Source organism: Episyrphus balteatus, chromosome 4, assembly GCF_945859705.1.
Source record: "Episyrphus balteatus chromosome 4, idEpiBalt1.1, whole genome shotgun sequence".
In the NCBI taxonomy this organism is placed as follows: Eukaryota; Metazoa; Arthropoda; class Insecta; order Diptera; family Syrphidae; genus Episyrphus; species Episyrphus balteatus.
Genome location: NC_079137.1, coordinates 46,964,932 through 46,992,690, shown reverse-complemented (window position 1 = coordinate 46,992,690; position 27,759 = coordinate 46,964,932). Strand labels below are relative to the sequence as shown.

The following is a 27,759-nucleotide window of genomic DNA, read 5'->3' as shown; positions in this document are numbered from 1 at the left end:
TCACATAAATTCCTCAAAATAGTTTCGGAGCTTATTTTGAATACATAACCTAGGTTATTTTCTAAGATAAATATGTTTTCATATGAGTTGACACTTCTAAATTATATTTTAATAGCAAAAATATTAATTTTTAACAAAAACAAAAATTGATTTATCATAAGGGGACGACACACTGTGGAGCGGTTTGCTTTTTACAAAATGGCGAAAAAAGCTCATAGGAAATCTTGGTCGAAAACTTCAAGTTTAGCTTTTTTAAGCATCCCCTACAACATATCCAAAATTTAACTTTTTCGGTCATTTTGCATTTCTAAGCCGTTTTTTTCCGACGAAATGACTGGACTAGTAAGTATTTCTGTGCGAAATAGTTTTTTTTTTTATAGATTTGTACCAAATTTTTATTGAAAATTTTTCAATGCTGCTTTAGCTTGTCATTTTTAAAAGGCACGTAAAGAGATTCACCCGGAGACGAAATTTTGTGATATTTTTTTATGAAAATTTTGGTAGTCACATTTAGGTAAGTTTTTTCTTTATACATTTAGGTAATACAAAAAATCTAAAAAATGCAGTTTTTACCAGGACCTATAGTCTTTAAATCCTAGTTCAATAAAAACAAAGTTTGTTAATATATTAATTAATCTAAAACGTTGAAATAAATATACAAAATTATATCTAATATTTCATTTAACCTCCTCAAATCAGCCTAAATCTCCTTTTCAATTGAACTTAACTTGAATCCCAAATCCGGGCATATTTAAATTCTGAATAAATCATTATGCATACAACTGACAAGCGCCCTAATTCCTAAAGTTTATAACCTTCAATCTTATAAAAATATACTTGTACCTACCAAAATCTTCTCCCACTTAAGATAAATACCCCAAAAAAAGAACTCCAAATTTTCTGCAAATATAATCTCAATTTAAAGTCGCACAAGATTTATCGATTTGCTAAAATATATTGCTTCTTTTATCGAATAACATGATGAAATAAAAAAAAAAACACAAACAGCAAAAAAATATAACACAAACATTCAACCTCCATAACATTCGTAACATTTTGGAATTCGAACTACGAACTTATAACGCCTACAGGCTTCTGTTGGAATACAATTCATGAGATAGAGGAAGAAGAATTCATCTGACAGATCGTTTATCTCGAACTGTGCGAATTCCGCTGATTAATTCATAGTTTGAAACATGCAAATTTATTCCCGCTTGAGTTCAGTGTTTGTTATGTGGCGCATCACGATGAAAAGTGTCATCCCAGATACGGTTGTTAATTGCTCTACATCATGCGGTTTAGTCAGTCTCATCATCATCATCATTTCGCATAACCTGGCTCTGACTTTCTGGCACAAAGTTAAGAATAAGAAGGATTTTCCTCACCTTGAACTTTTTTTTATTTCTACTTTTTTCGTACGACGATGACAGCGACATTAAATAAGGATTTTCTAGAGAATTTCTTAGGTTCTCGGGGGGTAAAACGAAGCGAGTTTAGTGTTAGTTTTTGGAGGTTTTCTCTATAACGTTGGTTGCTCGTTCATAAAGCTGTTTTGGGTTATATTTTCACAGTATACAGTTGTGGAACGTGTTGCCAAGAAGCTTGTAAAATGCATTTTCTGGTTTTGGTTAAGTAGATCGATGAATGTTTTTAGCCACAAAATTACACTGCTGCAGCGCCCACGTGTGGGAATTGGGACGACACAATGACGCCCCGACACGGCACGACCTTCCACCAACCCACCAACACTAAACAACACTTTAAGGTGTAAGTGTGTGTGGTTTTGCAGGTTAGGTTTTCGTCTATAGATCCAACAAAGTGGTTAGAGTGGAGAAGGTGTAACTGTATGAGTAAAAATTAGGCAGACATCAATTCCACTTTCAAAATTTGTGGTTTTGGCTAAGAAAGGTGGTTCCTTTTTAGTAAAGGTGGTTGGTTTGGTTGGTTGGAGGATGGTTTTGATGGTTAAGAGGCATAGGTAATGAATGTGAAAGAACCACACACAAATGGTATAAAGTTGGGGGTAATTTATTGGTTGTCTTGTCTTGTCGTGTTGTGTCGTTTCTTTCTTTTCGTCTTCTGGTTCTATATGTATCGTGGTGAAAATTTAAGGGGTGTCAAAGATTGTGACTGAAGCTATTAATTTGGAACCATTGAACAGTACAGATTATTTTCGTTTGATTTTCTGATAGAGACTTTTTTGATGCTGGGAATTTCGCATGACTTGTAGAGGTTTTTATTTTTATTTTTTGTGATATTATGTAACAACAAGATTGAATAACACAAATTTAGCTTTCATTTTCATTGTTCTGGAAAATGATATGAAATTAGTTGTTTTTTTTTTTTTGTTGCATGTTGTATGATAGTAAAATTAATTAGATTTTAGCATTTACTTTGTCACTGACAGTGATTGCTTTAGTTTTGATATTTTTTTTTTCTTTGACAACGATTTAGTTGTTGAAGAAATTCTGTTTCGAAACGATTAGTATAAATCTGCTGGTTTTTATATTTTGCTTGCTTTCTTTTGGGAAATATTGATTTATTTATAATTCGCATGCATGTGGAACTCGAAGAGGGATAACTAAAGGAACCATTAATTTGTCGTTTTCTCAACGAAAACAAAAACTAACGTGTTTCCGGTTAATGTACCCACATAGAAATATTGTATTTTAAGTCCAAATGTCTGGCTTTGTGAAAAATGTCCTAAAAGTAGCATATTTTAGAACTAAATGTTTTTGCCAGCGACAAGGCGACATGGCGTCAAGGCGACACGGCGACGCGACAAGGCGACATGCACCGAAAAAAAAATTTGATAATAACAGCTATCAAATTAACACATCAATCAACACATAGTCGCTCCGACTACACCACCCCACAATTGGTTTTTGGCAATAACTATGAAGTCAAATTCGGAAATTTTTTTAAATTAATGCAAATTCAATAATTTCTTTATACATTAAAAACAAATATGTATTCAAACAAAAAAAGCGAAATGTTTTTGCAAAGAAAAATTTCATACATTGTTTGTACTACAAGCAGTGGCGTATTGAGGGGGGGGGGCTCAGGGGGCTCAAGCCCCCCCCAAGCCTCCAAAATCATGTTACTATTTAGCTGATTTTATCATAATCTACATGATTAACTGAAACTTCTTCGCAAATCGTAGAGATTTAGAGGCAGCTCAAATGGTCGAGCCCAGTCCAAATTCTAAAATGGTTGTTTGTGTTTGTTTGAGTAAGTGCCTTAGTTGACGTTGAGGTTTGGAATTTTCAGGATTAGTTTTTGAGACTTTTACGTTCTGCATTTCACTTTTTGAGCATTCACTTGCGTTGTCGATAGTGAAATTAGGTGTTCTACATTTTTTCGCTCATTTCGATTTTTTTATGGAATTCAATTCGCTTTGTTTCTGCTCGTGAACTTGGTATCTTTTTCAATGAATCTCCAATTTTTGGACAAAATATTATCAAAACTTATATTTGTATTGTTTTGTAATGTTTATTTGTTGTTAATTTAATACAAAATACATAAAACACATGAGGCATGAAATATCATGCCTCTGTGTTTGCAACCTCATTCGCTTTACACGTTATCTAATTCATTTTTCTTTGAAAATTTGCAATAATATCGCCCATGTTCTGCATTTCACTTACATATTTCATATGTCTTGCAAAATGTGACTTCTTATTTTTTCTTTTAAATTCTGCTTTTTTCCAATAAAGTAATTTAACTTTAGAAACAAAATAAAAATGGATGATCCTTCAGTTTTGATAGTTCGAAGCAATTTCGAAGTTTTCGAAATCGATCGAAGATCAATTTCACGTGAAATTCAAAAGTGATGCCATTTCACTTTCGGTAAAATTGCTGAAATATGGGCATTTATCCCGAAAAAAGTGATGAGTATAGCGCAAGAACTAGACGTGATAGGAATAAATCTGTAAACAGTTTTGAATTCAGCACATGAAAAAGTTCGAACGAAAAAAGTTTTTTTTTTTTTTAAGATTACTAAACACCTTGCCCCCCAAATTTTTTTCTGGATACGCCACTGACTACAAGTATTGTGTACGAATGTCCTCGATATTTTCTTTTGATATAACACATAAGAGGAATCAATTTAGTAATAGCTTTGTAATATTTACCGATTTCTATGGAAGCTTAAAGTATTTGACATAGTTTTTGAAAAGATTCAAATCTCAAACACATTACTTCGTCTTCTATTATCTTAACACTGAACAAAACAAGCTTGACTTGAAGAAAGAAAAGAAAAAAAAACTCAATCCCTCCCATAAGATCTGAACAGTTGTGTTATTTTTTTTTGTTCTTTACCAAAGTCAGCAAATTTCTTCTTTTTGGCACAAAGCCGCACTACTCAAATCGACCTAGTCTCCACTTGTATCAAAATAATAATAAAAAATGAAAATGAAAAAAAAAAAACGTACAACTGCAGTGTTTCATAATCCAAAAGGACGTAGATATCTTTATTTTGATGAGTTTATCTCCGGCTAAGTAGGTGGTACGTATCCACTTTACAAAAGTAGGACATAAAAATCTACTTTGGCGTAGAGATTTTTTTTTTTAATAATATGCAATCCTTTTTTTTCTGTATATGTGCTAGTGTTGTTTTTGTTCTTAGTTCTCAATAGATTGACTCAAGTAGACAAGTGTAGTGCTGCTCCTGCTGCTGCTTTTGCACATAAAACTACTTGAGTTTTATTGTTGTTTAATTATAAAGTATGTTGTTGTTGTTAATCACGTTTGAACAATTTTATTATAAAAAATACCTATCAACATTGTTGTCCTATTTTGATAAAAATTTATTCTTTTCATTCTTCATTTTCTTTTGTTTTTTTTTTTTTTTTAATTTCAAAATACTTAAGGAAAAATGTAAGTGAATGTGAATATATTTATTTATTTAACTGTTTTCTTATCCACATAACAAGACTTTTTGTGTGCAAATGTTTTTTTTTTTTTTAAATTATTATTCCACCACAAGTACTTCATCCTTTTTTATTTGTTTTTTGCTAGGCAGAAAGGATGTAAGTGTAGTCATCATTTCCATATAACCGGATGTTGAAGAATATTAAAAAAAAAGTCCTTAAACTTTTACAAAAATGAATGTCTCGTCATCAAAATACAACGCCCTCATTCCATAAATTTTAACTAAACTAACATCAAAATGGATGAAATGACTTATGCCAAAGAAAGATGTCGATAATTGTGGAACGCGGCGAAGACGTGTAAATATAAGTGTTTGTTTGTGTTATATGAAAATATTTCATGAAAATTTGTTTGTTTAATAAAAAGCTTTGAATGTTTCTTTTACGCCAAGTGGAATATCAAAAGCCATTTAAAATAATTGAAATTATTGAAGTTTTATATTATGTACAAATTTTGAAATGAAGGTTTCTAAAAAGAATTGAACCCCCTAAAGGTACAATTCTCTAAACCTTACATCGCATCAATTTGACTTAAATTTGAAATTCATGTGTTGGCTTTAAATTTTGGCTAAACACTGGTACATTCGCAAAAAATTTACATTTTCGTAACATTGTTTTTGTAATACCTATCGAAAGTTTTTGAGAGAGTATTTTTTAGCGTTCTTAACCATTAATTGGAGAAAAATCTCTTATACGTTATACCTGACCACCAGTTAGACAATTGATCAAACGCTTAGTATCACCGATGTCAATGAGAAAGCTCTTGAAGAAAAGACAATTGGATGGGGTACCACAAGGCAGTGTTCTAGGTCCCATTTTGTACCTTTTGCTTACATGAAAACACAGAAAACACTTTAGTAGCTTTATTTAGCCTATTTTTCAATCAAAAAAGTTACCGAAAAAATTTTAGATTTTTGTAAAGTTTGGAGTGTAGTTATTTAGTTTAAAACCTGTTTTTTAAGATTATGTAGAAAAACAATACTTTTTTTTTTCAGAAAATATTGAGTAAAATTGAAAAAAAAAACAAAAAAAAAACATTTTTAAGATCGATTTTTCCGTAAATGATAGTAATATTGGCAAGAAATAATTTTCCATACAAACCAAATTATAATTTTCTAATGGCCTTTGACCTTCTTAATTTGAATCTAGAATAGCTCTAACGTGCAAAGGTTTTGAGATATTGAATTTTGAACGTCCAAAACACTATTTTTGTGATGTTTTAGCATATTAATATCTCAAAAACGTGATGTGATAGAATTTTTCTGACTTCGTATTCAAGCTCAGCGCACAAAAAACTATTAGAAAAATATACTGTGATTTCTATTAAAAAAAAAACTTTTTCGAACAGGTCAGAAAAAATCGAATGCCTTGCACCCGATGCACTTCAAAGTATGCCCTATAAAGGCATCGGGTGATTAAACAGTAGGGTGTGTCACTTTTGTATGGCCGAAAATAAGTACTCTAATTTTACAATGTAATAGTGTTGTTAATAAAAGTTGTATTTGGGTCTAAGGTTTAGTAATATTTTAAAAAATATTATAATATCGTTCGTCTTTGGCTCGCTCAAATCGGTTGAAGTTGTTAAGAAAAAATGAATTTTATATGAAAAAATGATTGTTTCCCTTCGCTTATTATTTCGCAGCTTCTTTACTATGTGTTCAATTTCAACAAATATAAGCTTAAAAGTTTTTTCTTTGAATTATCTTTCACGAGAAAGCCTACAAATTTTTAATATATTTTTTTTTGTATCCAAACGGCGCAGTTAAAAAAAAATATATATATATATATTTCAAAAATCTCTAAAAATCCAAATTTCTTCGATTTTTCTTCCTGTATTTTAAGCGAAAATAAAAATAAAAATTGTAAACACATAAAAGTGACCCTGTTCAAAAGACTAATTGTTTTAAGATGAATTTGTTCCAATAGAATAGTATGCCCTTGGCACGTGATAAATTATCTTATGATGAAATGTCTGCTGAAATTAATTTATTCTGCGACGAGCAGTCCTATGATGAGTTGTCCCCTGATGAATTGAACTTATCCTCAAAGACAAAATACCACTTTTATATTAACTTATCAATTTTCATGAAAACGAAACAGATTTTAACAATTTTGTATGATTGCTGTAACAGTGTTTCCCGCTTAAAATTCAGTGAGATTCTAGTACTGCATGATACCTCAACCCAAGTGATTAAGATTACATGAACTCTCTATACAATTTCGAAAGTGAAAATTAATTAAAAAAATTACTCTTTTATTGCTTTCAGAAATCATTTAAATATTAAGTAATATATTTTCAAGCAATTATTTTAGATTTATTCACGTAAATTATTAAAATAATTATTCTTCAGCACCTTTTTAAAATCTGGCTCATAAATAATAAACATCTTTTCGCATATATTCAACACAAGAAAAATAACCTACACAATTCTTCTTAGAACATTTAGGAATGAGCACTTAAGAATATTTACTCACTCACGTATCTTTGTTATGAAAATTTGATTAAAAAAAAAAGAAAGCACAACACATTTCTGTTGAAATTTCCATATTCAAAGTATGTATAACATTTTTCCATAACACTTTTAGCAATTTGGAACCAAAAATAAAAGAAAGAAAAAATATACAACAGAGCATTCTTCGGTCGTCGTTCTGTAAAAAAAGCTATTATCTCTCATGGACACGTTTGCCAAAACTATCCTTCCTCTTATCATTCTAGTCACCTCAAGAGTAAACTACCTACCTCCTCAAGGTTCAACAAACCCACCAAGAGCCCTTACTAACACAAAAAATAAAAACTAAAAAAAAAAAAAAAATGGTATCTACTCCATGCACTTTATCGTGCATCCTTTATCTTCTTCCTCAAATGTCGTCGTACCTTAGAGCTGGCTGCCTCAACCTTTGTCAGATTGGCAGCGTTGCTTAGGATACCTACAAGATTTCTATACATAACAGTATCCATAACTGTTTACACAATACAGAAACTAAGATACACATGACTTATGTATGTATTGCAAACATATATAACAATTCATAAACATCGCACTCTCTCACACAACACTCACCTATAAAGCTCTTTCTCTTATTTATCGTTGCTGTAATTTGTGCTGACACACCGAAATCGGCCAATTTTACGTCACCGTATTCTGTTAGCAGGATGTTGGCTCCTTTTATATCACGATGCATTTTACCCATTTGATGCAGGTACTCGAGTCCTTTTAGTGTCTCTCTACACATGTAGGCAATCTGTTGTTCAGTTAGTGGCCCAGTCACTTGGTAGATGTCCTGAAGGCTGCCACCACCGCAATACTCCATGCATATCCAGAGTTTGTCCCGTCGCAGGTATGAACCGTAGTAGGCAATGATGTTCGGATGACGACAATCGCGCATCATTATTATCTCTTGCTGGATGATTTGTATGTCGTCGGTGGGTTCTAGTTTAATGACTTTTATAGCAGCTAATTCGTTGCTTTGCAGACGTTTTGCCTATGTGTGTGTAAAGTAAAAGAGAAGAATAAAAGAAGAGAATTATTACAAAATGTTTAAATACACTTAAAAAAAATTTGTATAGTAATGAACATTTTTTTGAACAGATTTTCAGTTATCAGTATCACCAAAATATGAAACAAAAAAAAAAAGAAATTTTAAAGACAAGAAACGGACCAGTCCAAGTAAAAAAAATTATAAATGGACACATTGTGACAGTCAACAAATGGTTAATGTTTTTATTCAGTTATATGTAAATATTTTGTTTTATATTTTTTTTTCGATTTAACTTAACTAAAAGTTCACTATGGCGTATGTGTAACTTTTTTATGAAACGATTTGTTTCATTCTTTACCTATAAATATAAGGAGTAGTGTTTTGCTGACCATGCCATGACTTTCAAATGCTTTAATGCGTCATGCATTATACTACCTATATGCAGTATGATTACGAATTTTTATAAAAATAACTTCAGCTTAGTACTCGTAAAAGCGGTACTTTCCATGGATTCAAATTGTATTTTCCATTTTTTTTTCTTTTTGGGTTAATGGAAAAGAATAGTTAGATTAAGGGTATTTCCATTGTAACGGGTGTGACGCATTTACTTCATTTTTTGTTTCTGATTTGTGTATTATTTAATAAATAACGTATTTAATAGCTTCAACATCTAATGTATTAAGTTCTTAATGTATTTTTTAAATTTATTTAACCTATCTTGTAACGTCACAATCTCTTACATTAAGTGTAACGGGTGTGACATCAGAAAATTGAAATGTGAAAGAAGATTTTTTGACGTTTGCAGTAAACATATATTTGAAGAAAATTTATAGAAATTTTTGTTTTATAAGAATTGATAAATATATCAGCATCAGGTGTGACATATTTTTGTAACGGGTGTGACATTGTATAAAAAAAATTTATACAATCATAAAAGAAAACTTAAAAAGACATTAAAAGAAACTTATTTCAATTTTGTAGAATGCTAATTTATTAAGGATTTGCGCTTTTCCTTAATTTAAGTCTTCTTTATAAAATCTTTCATTAACATTTAATTTTTGTATACATGAATTATTTTGTTTTTTGGTGATAAACACAACAGCATTAAAAAAAACTAGGTATTTTTTTTTGACTAAGTTGAAAGTATTGAAAACTTTAATGAACCAGGGTAGAATAAGAATCATTTTAGGTCTGTCATGTTGTAATTTGTCTGTACGTGACATAGTAACCAAAAATTGTAAAAAACATTGATAAGTTTTCGTTCGATATTTTCTTTTGAAAAACAACTTTGGTTATAATTAAAAATTGACTTCAAACACATAAATGACCCATAATAATCACAAAATTTTCAAGAAATACCTTTAAAATGTTTAGATTTAAAAAAGGTTTAAACGAAGTATAATTGATCCATCTAAAACTGTGAAAGTTTGATTTTTCTAAAAATACTATGATATTATGAATAAACATTTAAAGAACTTTAAATTTTAACACAAATTTGAAGAAAAAAATCATTCTTATATTTTTCTCAGTGTAAAGGCAACACAATGATAAAGCACCGGAGTTTTATAAAATACCGTTTTCTAGGATAATGGACGAACATCATTTTTAGGGAACATCATATTTCAACATCAACGACTTAATGGGGGCTATCTCTTGTATGAATAGGCTGATGGATGCATAGAGTATGTGAAAGTAAATTGAATTTTTTAATAGCCCTGACCCAGCCCCAGTCCCAGCCCCAGCACACAAGCAAGAGAGACATAATTGAAAATTTCTATTTTACTTTCAGAAATGATATAAGCAATTTTGATATCATTCATCTACACCATAAATTCTACATCATACTCGTATGTACATAAGATACCTCTTTAGGATGAAGGATAGATAGGAAGTATGGCCCCAGCTTAAAGGGATATTGAATGTGGTTCTTAAAGATTCTACAAAAACCAAAATGAATTTTTTTTTGCCCTCATGAATATTGCCTTAAATGATTTATCTCAGCTCTAGAAGGATATGAATTTGAAGAGTCCTCTCGAATACAAATTCATTTTGAAGTATTAGAAGAGTGAAAAAAAAAAATAGTCCTTATTCTATGTGAATGCATTTTTTTTGAAGAACCTCTATCTTTGAGGAAAAATAAAGGGTGTTTTTTTTTGTTCTGAATCTAAAGAAGAACCTAGAAAAATGTTTTCGTTTCTTTATTTTTTTTTTTTTTAGTTTTTTTCTAAATTCATCATCAGAATGAGTTTTTCAGTCTATCAATTCCACATTCGTTTGCATCCTATTCTTTTGTGTCGTCGACTATTCATCCATCTATCCGCATTCATTCATATAGAGATGTGTGATTTGAATTGAATGTTTTTTTAAAAATGTTTTCTTTTCTTTTTTTGGAGGATTTTATGAAGGTGAGAGGATAAACTTTTTTTTTGTGAACATTGGAAAAGCAAACAACCATCCTTTGCGGATGATATTGAGTTTGGATAAGTTAATTTTTTTTTTCGGCGGAAATCCGAGCCAGCAGTGTTTTATTGAGGGGGTGTGTTTTTATTTCCTCTTTCTTTTTTAAAAAACACCAATTCTATTTTTGTAGGTGTTTTTTTTTTTGTAGGAAGCATATTTTACTTTTGTGAAAAAGTTTGCTTGTTAGTTTTCTCTAAAAACCAAAAACAAAAATGAGAAAGGTTTAAGTTAAATGAAAGCTATTGGATAAAAAACTCATGATTTTATTGTTTAAATTTAAATTAAATTTTAACGTAAATTTATACCAAACTTAATTTTTCCGAAACATTGCATTTTTGATACAAACTATATAAAGAGAAAAATGTTTGTATGCATGTATATAGAATTGACTTAGTCCCAACAAAAAAAAAGAAAATAGTTTTTGAGAACAAAAAAAATCATGATAATGATAACAAATGAATTTAAAATTTTTATTGTCTTGAAAAAATATTTACAACTAAGGCGATTTATAAAGAAATTTTGAATTTAGACCAAGATACAACATTAAATAAATGAAAAACACATTGATTTAACTATTATTCGGAATGATTTTGCGTTGAAGATGAACATTTTAAAATCAACGTGGAAAAAAGGTTAATTTTTGATGGTTTCGTATCTAAAAGTCACATAAACCAAAGTAGTTCATCTTTGAAACAAAGACGTTTCAACTTTTATTTATTTTTTCCCTCAGTGTATAATCACCTGTTTAAGTAGCTACAGCCTAAACAGATGAAATGATTAACTTCAAAACGTTGTAGGTAGTGTTTTTTTGGAAACTGTCCAGAAAAGTTTTTCGAACTATTTTTTTGGCCCAAAAATATGTACCAATTTAAGAAAAGCTAAATATTTGTCAAAAAAGGCTTTTAATGAAAAAATTGAGGTAGCTTTGCTTTTTTCGAAAATCATTAATAACGGTACCTAACTCCCATAGAACGGTTTTTTATGAAAGCTTTTATATACAAAGCTTCAATAGAAATCAAGAGCAAAATTTTCAAAAAATTAATTTTTGGATTGAATAAAAAAATTAATTTTTGGATAAAAAAAATAATTTTTTTTTTTGAAAATTCAAATTTTTGAAAATGGGTCCTTGATTTTTTTTTTAAATTTTGGTTTTAGATGTTCATTCATTGATAGTTACTTACATACTAAATGGCATACTAAACTTATTTTTTTTCCGAAAAATTGTTAAAAAAATTTTTTAAAAAGGCTCTAATGGTTTAGTTTTTTTTTTAAATGCATTTAAATAAGAGAAATCAAACTGCATGCATTCTTTGAGCTCTAATTCATTGTAAATGTTTTTTTTTTTTGCTTTGATAAACGGGTTTAATTTTTTTTTTCTTTTTCTGGTCTTTTGCAAAAAAAAATTAAACATTTTAGCAACTAAAACTCTAAGGGCAATCAATTTTTTTTTTTTAATTTTTAATGGAAGGAATGCATTTGAAAAATAATTTTTACAACTTTGAATCAGATTATAAATTTGTACTGAATGAAGAGAGAGTATTTTTGTGCCTTACACAATTTTGTAATATGGACTGAAAGGGGGTATTTCAGAAAATACTTCCACTGAATAAACTTAACGATAAATTTCATTTTATTATTTTTCGGTTTAATTTCGGAAGTCGTGGTGGCGTATGTGGTACTTTTTGGTTGAAAAATTTAAAATGCAATGAAATGAAAATGTTAATACAAATTGTTTCATTCTTTAGCAATTGATCAGACTTTTGATGAAAATTTTATTTGAGCTTTGAAATGTTGTCAAATTGGTGTGAAATAGCCAATTTCGGTTAGTGAGCAAAAAATTTCAGCAATTTAGATTTTTCGACTTTTTCGTTAGGTATCTTAACGGATTTTAATTTTCTGTTTTTATATATTGACAAGGAAACATTTATTTTACAAAATGTTAATTAGTAAATTATGTAATTTTAGGTACCTACATAGCATTATACAAAACATTTGACTTTTCCAAACAAATTCAAAAAAAATTAATTATTGTAGAAAATTATAAAACAAAAATAAACTAATAAAATTAATTTATTTTTGGTTGTGATGAGCGAAAACGTAAGAGGATCAAATTAAAAAATAATCTCAACGAAAAAAATGTAACATTTTATGGAATAGAATTTTTTTAAAGACATGATAAAATTCTTGAACGAAAAACTAAGAACTCAATGAGTGTTCCGTAATCCGTAGTAATTGCAACCTTAACAGTGCTTGAAATAATACCCAAACGTTCATTAAATCTTAAGGTACTGCCTCTACCATGAACCTAAAAAAAAAGTAATTGAAATTTAGAAAAAAAAACGAATTTGATGATTTGCCCGCCTTAAATTAAAGTTTAAATTCTATCATAATAACGAAGAAAAAAATAACTGTCGTACCTGGGCGAAACGCTTTATAAATTTTTGGAGTTGAGGTCACTTAAACTTATATTGAATTTAAATTCTATCTGTAGTTTTTTTTTTTCATAAATTATTACTTTAAAATCTGAACTAAAAAAATCTGAAATTTTAAATGGCTACATCTTTTACATCAATAAAATTCTTATTACATAAAGTTACTAGAAGAAAACAAAAAAAAAGAACATTTTTTTCCTTATTGATAAGAACTTAATTAACAAATGTTTACCAGGCACAAAGTTTTCTTCCTCAAAGACAAAGTACCCTTCAATTTCAAGATATTATTTTAAGCATTTTGTAGATAAAATTCTCTATTAGGTAAAATTCAGAGTGGTTGTTTAATTGCTAATTACTGACGACTGCCTTCAAATCAGAGAAAGAGAAAATAAAAAAAAAACTATACCTTTACTAGTGATGTAGAAAAATAAAAAAAATATGAAAAAAAAAACTCCCCCACCACATAATTTATCTAATGCTCGCGGAAGCATAAGGTGTACTTAAAGTAGAAGTTTAATTGACAAACTTTAATGAACATTAAACAAACATAACTAGTTTCATAATAAAATATTTTGTACGTAGAATCGTAAGTTGAGGTTAATATGAAGAGGCTTATATTGAAGTTTTCCCCTGGAGCAAGTTCAAGGGGTTTCCATATACCAACAACTATGTACCTACATTGAACGTTTAAGTATATGCACTTCCTTCAGATTCAGTGAGCAGGGATACGAGTGTGGCAAAGTATACTCTGTATACACGTCAACCACACAAGTGTATAGGTGTTTGTACAGAGTACACACATCACATTTCACCAGAAGGATAAATAAGGGAAAAAATCGAGGGAATACAAATAAAAAAAAAAAAAGGAGCAAAAAAAAGAAACACTTTTCGTCCTTCCCGCATGTGGAAATTTCAATTTAGCTTTTTCAATTTGAATTTTATTTTTTCCTTCTTTCATTTTTCTCTCTCTCTTTCAGGATATCACATCGGATAATGATGGTGGCGGTTTAAAAATGTTATCACAAATTATTCCAGTCTAGTTCCTAGTATCCTTCTTCTTTTCGACAGAAAAAAAGCGAGAAAAGGGAGTGAAAAAAAATTGCATGCGTTTTTCCATTGCCAGCCAGACAAAGTTTGTTTTTTTGTATGGATTTTTCTTGTATCATATCTTTTTTAACCCAAGGGTGTTGTTACGAGAATTTCAATTGCGCTTCTACCTACTCTAAGGAATAAAATATATTCATGTTAAAATTAACAGTCAGGTGCTTAGAAGTGTCTTTTATCTAATTTTTGCAAGATTTTAAACATAGGGTTACCGCTTTTCAAACGTAAGATTGTACGTGTCAACTTTATTGAAGTTAGTTTGGGAAATTAGGACTTATTTAATTAGACTAAGAGCATATCAAAAATATGATAGTTTAAATTAAGCAGAATTATGAAGGTGGCAACCCAGTTTGAACGAAGAAAGACTTAAAACACATTTTTGAGCACAAAAATATGAAAAATCGATTAAAGCATTGCTTTTATTTCTAAAAAGACTTAAAATTCGGTCTGCGGTAACCCTGTTTTAAATACAAATGCGATTGTAAATATTTTTAATCAATTTTAATAGTGTCTTTAAACATATTTGAGGGTGAGTTGATTAAGGCATATTAAAAAACATAATTTTTTGTTTTTACAATTTTGTTCACACAGCACTGTACTGTATAAGTGGAAACATATATTCAGAGTTTGAATAAGGGAACACAGCTTTTGAACTATCTGAATAAAGATTTTCCTACAATCAAGCACATAACCTTGGAAATACATATATTTTGAATAATTTTTTTCTTTTTTTTTTTAAGTTTGAATTAAACTTTTCAAGGATTGAAAGAGCCATATGGGGAGTTACTAATTGAGCAAGTTCAATGCTAAAATTTGAGAAATAAAAAAAGATAAGCACATGGAATAAGGATTTAAGTTGTTGGATAAGTCGTTGTGTGCACAATATGCTTATACAAGAATACATATGAGATTGGGTAAGCAAAAAGGAACTCCCGTTTTTTATTCTTATGGAAATTATATAAGTTGGTTATTTGCTATCCTTGAATGAACTTTCGTAAATGTATAAAAAAAATTGTCTTACTTTTAGCAATAGCAAATGTTCAGTGGAATATTTCAATCATGGTCAAATTAGAGTTTAATTTCGTACAAGCTTTTGACAAAGTATTGATCAAAAGTCGTAAATTTAACACGGAGAAAAAAAAAAACCACCTAAAATTAAGCGTAATACTGCATGTTTTTTATACAAGATGATTTCCTCTTAAAATAAGCGCAAAAATCGTGTTAATTTCTTGAATGTGCTAATTTAAAAGAAATTCACTTAATTTAAAAGGAAAATCATCTAATATTTTATGTGGAATTAAAAAAAAAAAACACTACATTTCCTTATGCAATAGAAAAAATTTAAACTTTCAGCGCACAGCAACGATATTTTTATATCCTTCTGCTGATTCATCAGCAGAATGCAAATTATTTCATCTTAGTATTTTTTTTTTACTTTTCCTATGACAAGGGTTTGGTTTTTTTGATTTATGATTTGTTCCAAAACGTGAAGTACTATTTAATAGCTCACGTACTGAAAGGACTTTTTATAATCCGTTTTTAAATGAAAATTTTCTTCTCGAAAATATTTCATCGTCGTCGTTTGTTGAAATCATAAATTTTCTCAAAACTACATCAACCATAAAGACCAGGATGAATTATATAAAATGACATTGACACAACAAGAAAATAACAACAACAACAAAAACAATGACCATAAGATCATAATGAAGATAATAATGTTGATGTTAATGACGATGCCATTAGTTAGACGAAAATGGTTGTTCCTTAAATTTTGTCAAAATGTATACATTTGTCATTAAATAAATGTAATTCTACGTTTTCATATACACAACACATAACAGCAGGTGTGTTGTTTTTTCGTTTTCGCTTTTTTTGGTATGATGTTGATGATGGGACAAATATTTGCCTTGGTCTAGGACTTTGATAAATTATTGTTGTTAGGAGGGTGTTTTTCACATTGAGAAGACAGGGCAACTTTTCCTTCCAACCCTTGACTTCACGAAACAACGCTAACGACTGAAAGGAGGACATGAATTACTTTTACTATGGCAACAACACAACGGCAATATGCAGCTCTTCTCAAGTGCTTGGTGGAGAATAAATGTATAAAGCTTCTATTCTGTTTTTTTTTGTATCTGTTTTTTTTTTTAATAATGACATTGAGATTTATGTAAGAAAAGTTCTTTGAACAAACATTTGCATGGACGACAACGACGGCCATTGGAGCGAGAGTTTCTTTTTAATTAAATAATGTATACATCACCTTAACGTAATGACGTGTCCCATTCCAGATGATGTCAAAGGGACTAACAACTTCAAAATGCGATGTTCATGATTTTATGCAGTCTTTGAGTTTACATTTTTTGAAGCAAAGTTTTTTTTTCTCTTGATTTTTTTATGAAGTATATTTTAATGACCAAATGTAGTTCAAATTCTATTCTCTATGAATTATTGTATACAGTTGTTCTGGAAGGAATTATCTTAAGTTAACTGAGAAAAAAAGGGCCCACTTTAAATCCCAACCTCTTAAAACCATACGATTTCCGCTTAAAATAAGTGGAATCCGATTAAATTCTTTTTCATTTAAGGTGAACTTCATTTCAATTTAATATGAATTTTCATCTTAAAATAATACGATTTTCGCTGAAAACAAGTGGAATCCGCTTAAATTTTTTTTTAATTTAAGGTGAACTTCATTTCACTTTAATATGATTTTTGATCTTAAAAAACCGACTAAAAATAAAAATTTAAAAATTATTAACAGAGTTTAGCTTAAGTCTAACAGTGAGATAGGCTGATTGTAAGATTGCCAGTTTTTTTTTTTTTTTTTTTTATTAAAATGTTTCCACATAAAAATAAGATCCCGCTAAAATTAAGTGGATTTCTTTTAAATTTTAGCATTCATAAAAATTAAGAACATTTATTCGCTTAATTTAAGACAGAAGTCATCTTGGCAAAAAACCATGCAGAAATCCGCTTAATTTAAACCAGAATCCGTTTGTTTTAAAGTGATCTTCTTTTTCCTTTCGGAGGATGTACAGAAACAAGTCAGACTATACATAAATCTCAAAATCGTACTATTGGCCTTTTTTTGGAATAAATTAAGTGAGAAGGTTCTTTCTTTTGTGCCAAACAATAGAACTTGAACGATGAGTATTTTGTATAGCGTTTGCGATTATTTTTTGAACCTAAGGAAACAGCGAAAATATTTTAATGAAACCCAAAATAAACTGACAATCTCAAAAAAAAAAAATAAATTATTCAAAAACGATATTTGCCGTCGACAATTTTTAAAAAATTATGGTCGTAATTGGCTGAAAAACCTCCGTGTTAATATTTTTTGAATTGCATTATACGCAGTTGATGCGAAATCACAAAGAAGAATTAGGTAATTAGGTAAAGAAAATATTTTTTTTAATTGACTTAACAATATCGAAACTATCACACTTCTGAGTTGGTTTAATCACTTAATTAACAAGATGCTGAATCACTTAGCAAAAAAGCTCCAACAAGACAACAAAATACAAGTTCATCACAAGAAAGGGGGGATGTAAAAAAAAGTGAAGCAAAAAAAATAACCAATTAAATAGCAAACGAACTCATTCCGAAGAGCGCAGCGGTTGTAGTGGGAGGATAAAAAAAATAAATAAATAATACATTTTTTAGCTCCATTGCGCTAATGTGGATTAAAAAAAAAAAAAACCATAGCGTAGGTTTTCGGATTTTCTTTTTCTCGAAACATAAAATGAAAAACAATTAAATTGAAACTATCGCTTGAGGTCTTTGAGCTCATTGAAATCAATTAAAGAGTTAAACTTGCTTTGAAAAAAAAAAATTATGTCTGTTGTCTTTTTTTGTCTCCGACTCGGACACAATAGTTTGTTTTTATGGGTAAGGGGGATAAATCAGAGTTGTCGTAGATTAAAATTTATGGCTTTTGTCGTGAGGGCGGAGCGGTTAAATCTTTTTAAGTTGTCCCTTATAGTCTTTAATTTAAAAAATTGGTCAGCTTGTTAAATTAAATAATTATATGCTCGAGAGAGCTTTTGTAAAATTACCATAAAATCGAAAACAAATTAAAGGCGTGCACAGTGGGTTTCTTTTTAATTTTCCCGTAGGTAACCCAAATTTTCACACCACATCGCCTCCATCGCATTGGTCGTTTTACCCCCTGACCATTCAGAGGGTATATAAACGGTAAACACTTCAATTTCATTGATTTATTTGCTCATTTTGTTTCTCCGACAAAGTGCATGGTAAACACAACAATATTGACACCTTTTCATGATGTGGATGAATGAATGAGTAGAGAAGGGGGCAGAAAGATCTCCGGTACCGAATCATTAAAAGGAAATTAATTGAAACTCAAACGAAACACTCGGCCGCCACTGATTGGCAATTTCCAATTAAAGCCAAAATCAGCATCATCAATCACTAAGGCGATTGACTGAAAATTAATTAAACTGTTCAAGACTTATCATCGTTTTATTAAAAAAATACCGGTGAGTGTACACAATTTATCAAACTGGTTTATGCTGTGAAATGAGATGGAAATTATTTAAAAATGAACAACAACAATGCACATTCATCGAGATATGTCTACACAAAAACCCAAGGTTGACAGTTTTTCTTCACGTAAAGAATAATTTTAAGTAAATTTTGATGTGATCTTAAAGATTTTTTTTGTAAAATAATTAAAGGAAGCTTGTCAGTTTTTTACTGAATGATAATAATAGCAGCTTTATAATTATTGGCAATATATACCCATTATAAGATTGTTGAGCAAAGGTAAGAAAATGGTCCAACTGGTTTCATTATTTTGTTCTGAAAGAACAAAATTAATAAACACTAGGTGGCAAGATTTGTTTTTATAGTAATATTTGCTAAGAAAGTAAAAGCTTTTTAAAGAATAATTTTAATTTAATTTTATCATTAATTTAATGAAAAATATATAAAAAAGTGTTGATGCTAGTTTTTAAAAATTTAGAAAACATCGTTTAGAATGGTTAAGACTATAAAACGAAGATAACATTTTATTTCTTGTAAAACGAAATTTTTGGGAAAAAGTTTTTGAAAATCGATAGCCATAAAAAATATTTTTTTATTTAAAAAAATATTTTTAACTTTTAAAAAAAATTAATATCACATAAGAAAAAATTAATCAACACTAAAAAAAATTAAAAAAAAGTTAATCAAACCATTTTCAAAAAATTGATTTTTTTTTAACCCAAAAATGTCTTATCTTTCAATTTACGGGTATTTAAACGCGTTTATAAAAATATTTTCATTGGAAACGATTGAATTGTTTAACGATAATTCAGAATTGAAAATCAAAAAAGTTAATCACAATTGTTACGTTTTTGAGAAGTCAGTTTTTTTTTTTAATTTGGTTTTTGGCTGGTACCGTCATTTTGGTCCTTAAAAGAAAACTTCAATTTCGACTTTGGGGTATATCATACATAAAACTCATAACCATACCAAGTTTGAAGAAAATTGCTTCAGTAGTTTAGGCTCTGTTCGAGATAGATATAGACCCAGGGTTGTAAAAAATATTTTCTTAATGCATTTGCTTTCCATTAAAAATTAAAAAAAAGTATAAGTCACACGTCCTTGCTCGTATTCAAATTATGAAATTTGGTAAATATATGTTAAATAAAAAATTTTAAAAAACTTCCAAAATTTGTTCTTCAAATGAAAAAAAAAGAACTCTTTAAATGAAATTGAGCTCCAAAATAAGTATGTAGTTTAATTTCTCTTATACACATGCAATTAAAAAAAAAAAATTTAAATCGTTAGAGCCGCTTTTTTAAAAAATTTAATTTTTCATAAATAACACCGGCACACAAAAAAAAAAAGTGTCATGAACCAGAAACCAGACCTATCTTTCTATATGTTTTTGGACCCGCTGAATCCGAATTTCAAGTCCGTTTGGCCCTGTCACCCTCCAGTTTTGAGTAATATGCAAAAAACTCAAAAAAAGGTAGTTTTTGGGGTCTTTTTTACACTTTTCTCAAAACTGGAGGGTGACCGGGCAAAACGGACTTAAAATTCGGATTCAGCGGTCCCAAAAACATATAGAAAGATAGGTCTGGTTTCTGGTTCATACAACTTTTTTTTTGTGTGCTAGCACTGTCGCGACATGTCGCTGTCATACCCGGCACACAAAAAAAAAGTTTCATGTACCAGGAAGCAGACCTATCTTTCTATATGTTTTTGGGACCGCTGAATCCGATTTTCAAGTCCGTTTTGCCCGGTCACCCTTCAGTTTTGAGAAAAATGCAAAAAACTCCAAAAAAGTCATAAAAATTCAAACAAAATGCACTCACAGCTCAAAACTGGAGGGTGATGGGGCCAAACGGACTTCAAATTCGGATTCAGCGTGCCCAAAAACATATAGAAAGATAGGTCTGGTTTCTGGTTCATGACACTTTTTTTTTTTGTGTGCCGGTGTAATTTATGAAAAAAAAAGTTTTGAAATAATCTTGGCAAGCCATTTTGCAGCAACTAATATCAACATCTAAACCCAAAAATTCAAAAAATGTCTTTGTCCCGTTTTCGAAAATGATTTTTCAAAATAGAATTTTTATTTATATATAATTTTTTTTTTGTACGAAAGAATAAGTTAATATATATATTGCTCCAGAAAAAGCTTAAATTTAAAACAAAACAAAATTCAAAAAAAAAAAAAAAAAATTTAAAAAAATAAAATTTTTTTTCTCTTAAACTTTTCAAGAGAAAAAAATTAAAAAAAATTTTATTTTTTTAAATTTTTTTTTTTTTTTGGAACTTTGTTTTGTTTTAAATTTAAGCTTTTTCTGGAGCAAAAATGTGGAAAAAGCTAGGAAAAACAATTTTTTTCTCATTACAAAATGAGAAAAGAAAATTGAGCTTTTCAGAGCAAAAAACGTGATCCTTTAATTTTTTCAAAAATTCGATCGAGTGAAACAAAAAAACGGCTGGCTGGATTAATTTGATTTTTTGTAGGGTTTTTGTGGACATATTGAACTGTAAAATGCACACTTAACATTAGCGGTTTCCTCAATATTTTCGATCTAGCGCTCGATTTTCCAAAAAACCACCAAAAGCCCTTTTTTTGTTGCATTTTCAAATTCATGTGAAAATAAGAAAATAATTTTTTTTGGAAAGCAATGGCTAGCCGTTAAGGAGAATTCATTCAAGTTCTTGAAACCCACCTTTAACTTTCTGTGCGATCATTGGTTGCTGAGATATCGATAATCAAACACAAAGGATTTTTTTCCATTTGAAGACCGATATCTCGGCGAGAAGTGGACGTATCGAGGTGTTCAAAAAACCAAATTAAAGCTAAATGAACAAAGTATCCGATCCTTATAGTTCGACGCCCGTAGACCAAAAAAAAAAAACTAAAAAAATTTTGAAAATTTTTTTGTTGCTGGTTTTTCTACGATTACTCAAAAACCGCGGAGGTTAAAATTTTTTAAAGTTCTAATCCAAAAACAAGACACTTGGAGCTACAATTTCCTTCTATATCGATTTCTTGTACGACCATTTCTTTCGAAGTTACGGCCTGTTGAAATTTGCCCAAAAATTTGGAATTTTTTTTTTGATCCCTTAATTTTTTCCAGTAGTGTATATGATTGATGGAAAAATGGAAAACTGCGAAGCGGTTTTAAAGTTTATAATTTTATTTTCTATTTATTCTATTGCTTTGAAAAACAAACAAAAAATATTCTACATCTTAATTTTTCCCTTAATCGTTCAATTTGTCTAATGTTTGATTTGTCTAATAGATTATCTCAATCTTTCCAAAGATTGTATAGTATAAAACCAAACAAATATGTGCTCATATTTGGGTCTTCACAAAATCCATGTTCCAATAAAAATGTGTACTTATTGATTAATGTTTGTTCCGTTCCTCTACTTGCCAAATAACGCTGCTTAAGAGTTTTTATATATGGAAATGAACTTGTTTGTTTACTTTATTTTCATAATTTATTTATAAAGTTGTATTGTAACTTGAGATACGCCTCAATAGTTCCACCCTCAAATTCACCATCAAACAAAACAAAAGAACCTTACCCTCTTCCCTTAAAAACCCATTTCTAATTCCTTGGGTTTGCTATTTTCGTTACTTGGCTTAGTTTTTGTTTCTGTTTTTACTCTCATTTCTAGAGAATTCCAAGCCAACAAGTTTTCATGTCTTATTCATATTCATAGACCATGGTGACCGTAATACCTGTCTTTTACTTTGTTTTGTTTTCTTTTTTTCCATTTTGTGGACAAATAAGTTTATGACACTTTGTTTTCTAGGTTCTTATGATTATGCTTATGTGGGAATAAAGGTTCACTTTTAATGTTTTGTGTGTCTTTATTTTTTTTTTTTTTTTTTTTTTTAACTAAGGGACAGATGCCCAGTTAAGTTACCTATGTGGAATATGGAACTAAACCAGCAGCAGATGTTAAACTAATCGTATTTGTTACAATTGTATGATTCCTGTAATTAGCCTTCACCCAGGCATTGAAGAAAGGTACGACACCAACCTTTTTATGTGTGCAATTGTAATGTAATTTTGTAATAGAAATTTAAACACATACAATTTGTTCTTTTTTGCTGTATAGCTGTGATCATTTAATGAGATAAGGTGTTACTGGGGATACACAGAACAAAAAGATGGGTATTCTTTAAACTTGTAATTACTATGGTGCCATGTTGGAACGTTACTGTTACACCTCCATTAAAATTACTGTTTTAAATTGTTTGTGTACATAAATACAAAAACAAATCTCATAATCTCTTCACAATTAATTACCTATTATTTTTAGTTCAGTCATTCCGTCGAAAAAAAAAATGGCTTAGAAATGCAAATGAACAAATAAGCTTAGAAAAGCTTAACTTGAAGTTTTCGAACAAAATTTCCTATGAGGTTTTTTTCCTCCATTTTGAAAAAGGGATAAAATTGTTCTTTATTACAATAACTCGGCTATCCGATAAGATACGAAAATTTGAATGTATCATGATTATCGAGATATCGATCAAAATATTCGAAATTTAAGGACATGAAATTTTTATTCTTTTGGTACCTATTATCTTTTTTCTGCTAGTGCCTAAAAGGGTTAATGAATTTTCTTCAAATTTTATACAAATATTTTTTTTTGTTGTAATTTCTAAGGTTTATTTTTTTTATATGTTTAATATCTTTCCTAGAACTTGTACTTAGAAAACGGCCCTACGATTTCTATTAAATTAAGTGTAGTAATGGTTTTAGGTATTCTAACAAAACTGCGTTTTTAGCTTTTTTCATCGGATAGCGGTAATATGGACTTGCCGTTTTTAGGGCAGGCTATAACGATTTTATTTAAAATTTACAGGAAAGTATCTTATTCAAAATAAAAATATTAAATTGAAAAAAAAAAATTGAAAAAAAAAAAAAAATTGAAAAAAAAAAATTAAATTGAAAAAAAAAATTAAATTAAAAATGCACGACTGGTTTGTACGTACTTGCTCTTATGGCACCTATAAGTAGCTTTTATGTTAAAGCTTTTTATGAACAAAATTAAGGGAACATTACTATAATATTTTTTTTTTAAGAAATTTCAGGGTTATTGATAATATTTCTTTTTAAAATTACTTAAAACACCAGCCACCAAAAAATTGTTTTACAGTAACGCTTTATCTGTAATTTTGATACTATGTACTTAGCGAAGATAAGAAAACACTTATACCTACTTTAGTGTACCTTTACAAATGTTAATAATAATTTCTTTGTTATAAATAATGGCAGAAACTTCGTTAAGGTCTTTATTTTTAGGCCTTTGTAACTAGGTTTACAAAAATTGATGTCTTTTTTGGTTGCACAGAAATAAATACATATTTAAATTAAAGGGAATGTAAAAACAAGTTGGTACACCTTTTTTTAAGAAAATATTAGTCTTGAGAACGAAATTTCGAAAACAAATATCTTTCGAACAGTTTTCAAAAACTTGATTTTTCAAAAAACAAAGTTGGAATTTTTTTTTTTTTGAATTCAAAAATCGTCGGCCCAGAGTTGTTTTGTTCTATATATGCCATTGGCACTTTTTCGATAGAAAAAAAACACATTTAAACGCATTTTTTATTTTTTTAACTTGAAGTTAGTCTTATAAAGACTTCACCTATCAATTTTCAAAGTGTTTTGCCAAGCCGTTAATACTTGTTTTACTTATGTCCCACCTCCTACGGCCTAAATATAAATTTCTTTTATTTCAAAAATTGGGCCTTATATAAATATAGTGCTGTAAACTATACAGAAAAAAAATTAATCAAAATCGTCAGCTTTTCTGGCTTGATTATTTAATGCATTTTCTCTTCAATCGCTTCGGTAGTTTCAGGCTGCAGCTCGAGGTATATCAAGAAAGACAGAATTGGGGTTAATTACTTTTGTTGGCACACTTAATCATCGTAATGTCATGTCTGATTGTTATCTGGAGTTCGATTTTTTATCACGATGTTCAAATTTTAAATATACCAAATTTCACCTTTTGCAAATCAAATTCACCTTCTGAAAATCAAATTGTTGAACTTTACAATTAATTTATCTTTAATCATTACTTTACAAGTTTTATGTTAAAACTTAAAAAAAAATCGAACTTGCAGAACTTTACCACCCTCTAACTTTTGCATAAGATGTTCAAAATATTAAGGTGATTATTTTTTGTTCTCCCTGTTTTGTTTCCGATTATCTATTGGAAATGAAATAAATATATTTAAAAAATGAGAGGGAGAAATGGGAGAGAACCGCGGAAAGAGGCAATAAGCCAACTTGTAACTTGTAACTTGCATTATACAAAGAAAGTCATATTAATAAAATTAATTAATTGGTCTAATTTAACTAAAATCATTATTCGAGATAACAGTATTTTTTAGTATTTTAAAAATTTCAAAATTACAAACTCAATCCAACCCTATCGATAAGCATTTTACTTCTGAGGAAAAACCATACCATATCCACCCCTTCATCTTAACGTGGCTCCAAAAGTTTTACAAACTGGATAGTTAATTTGCGTAAATATCAAGAAACTTTCTAAAGTTTCTATTCTAATTTAATTTTAATAACTTCTAAATGAAATTTTCAATAACCCAAAACTTCTATAATGAGTTCCCTCAAAATTCCTATGCTCATAAGAAAAGGGCCAAATGTGGTGCTTAAATTCTTGCACTACATTTCCCAAGCACAGATATATGCATATAGTACCTTATGTATGAAAGTATGGATATAGTCTTTATATAAGTAAAGTGAATATTCCCCCATCTCCCTAAAGTATAATTTTGCCATTTCAAAAAAAAAAACTAAGTATCGTTCCTAATGGAATACTTTGTTTATCTGTCGTCTGTCTGACTGTGAGGAAACATCAGCTTTCGTTCGGAGCGCATATACGAATAGTGTAACACCAACCGAAGGTGCAGTATTCTTGGCAGACATTACGTTTTCTATTTTACAAAAAAAAGATTTAAAAAAAAAGTGTAAACAGCAGCCGCCGTCGTAGAATCGGCATGTGGTGATGCCGGTTCTGTATGTCATATCATCGCTGCCATTATTTTCGTTTCAATTTTTATAGCTTGCGCTGTGCTTTCCTCCTCCTCAAGCCGCTCTCCATCCAACACCATCACTTTTCTACTATTCGACTGCACCTCGGGGCCGCACAAAAACACAGCCGACCGCAGCGCAGCAGGCAGGTCCCAGCCAAGAAGTGCCTTTAGCAAAAATACTCTCTCGAATTTATATTAAGAGTCTGCAGTTTGTTTAATGCGAAATGGTTTATGCACATGGGAATCGGAATCGGAATCGGGACCGGGAATGTACACATAGCTGCGGTACAAACTGAATGCGGGCATTGTTTTAAAAAAGACTCTGTTCTGCGGAGCTCTGTACAATGCACATAGCACTGTGTAGCTTCTGCCGCTTATGATGATGATGTAGATGATGACGATGATGAAGCCTTGAGCGTTTGCTGGCCGCTGCTGGGCTTGTGCTTGCTATAATACACGGGGTGTTTATCGTTGTCTTTATGATTTTTAATTTATAAATTTGCACATTCCTGGGTCTGAGTTTGCGAGGAAATTAGATTGTAGAGTGGTTCTTGTATTATTTTGCTGTTTTTGCAATTCTGCTGCTGCTATAGTGTCAATGACCTAAGGAAAATTAAACTATACTTCATTTTTATTAGGGAAGAGATTTCATTTATTTTTGTACACCATCACTTTTATTCAAGGATGATGAATCTATCTGGAATTTTTTAAACTATTTTAGAATTTGCAAAAAAAAAAAAAATAAGGCAGTCATTCAAGGTCACCCAATCTAATTGCCATACCGGTAAATATTTTTATTTTTCCACTAACATAATAAAAGTTTTGTGTCCAAATTGAATACTAATTAGATTTTAATCATTTTTTACTGAAACAAATTGAACTACATATCGACGAGATTTGAATAAACAAATTATTGGTCATAAAACAGGGTGATTCAGTTAACACACGGATTTATTTTATATTTATCGATAAGCTGTTTAAATATTTTCGATATACAACATCAAATTAATTTGTCTTTTTTTTTTGCGATATAAAATTAATCGGATGGTCTTGTTCAATTTCATTATGGTTTTTTAATTAACCTCAAACCCGTATTCGATACAAAATTTCACAGAATGTATACGAGTATTCCCCAAAGCTAAAGACTTACTTCCATCGCGTGCGTGTTTTGTGAAGGTTTTTTTGAAGTGAAAACTTCTTTAGTATCGTAGTGATTTGAAACAAGATGAAACGAAAACGCGACACGACTTCAACTTGTTATAACTTTTTTGTTTTGATAGATAGATGAATGAAATTTGTACTGTAGATAGGTAATTAAATAGATTATAATTGTACAAATTTTCAATTAATTTCATATTCAAAATTCGGAGATAACGGTAAAAAGATGTTCTTTTCCAACACACGTTATATCTTTTGATCTAGTGCACATACAAATTTGATTTAACTTTAATACGCATGCTGATAACATAACCTTTTATTTGATATATCACACATAACGGTACGTGCTCTACAAGTGACACAATCTTAAATTGAAAAAATTGAAACATACCTCAAAACACCTGTGGAGATCTGTTGGCGATGACCAGCTACCAGTGTAGGAAGTACCGTAATCTCAGTCTGGAAATTCGACATGGTTGACTTTAAAAAATTCTAACTTCTCTTGTAGACATCTTTGAAATAAGATTTATGCATCATTATACAAGGTGAAACAATAAGCTTTCACATGGTATAAAATTTTGTATAGGTTGTCAAACAAAAAAATTGAATTAATAGCATGAGAACATAAAAATAATTGTTTTTTTGC

At 29.8% G+C, this 27,759-nt stretch overlaps 1 protein-coding gene across 5 annotated transcripts in view; it reads right to left on the bottom strand.

The window, feature by feature from the left end:
• Positions 1-27,759, bottom strand: part of LOC129920091 (mitogen-activated protein kinase kinase kinase kinase 5) — a 108,035-nt gene that overhangs the window by 41,845 nt on the left and 38,431 nt on the right. For all 5 annotated transcript variants that reach the window (XM_056001270.1, XM_056001271.1, XM_056001272.1 and 2 more), the window contains one exon: positions 7,994-8,414. In XM_056001270.1, coding sequence (XP_055857245.1) covers positions 7,994-8,414 — 421 coding nt within the window. The remainder of the gene's footprint in view (positions 1-7,993; positions 8,415-27,759) is intronic.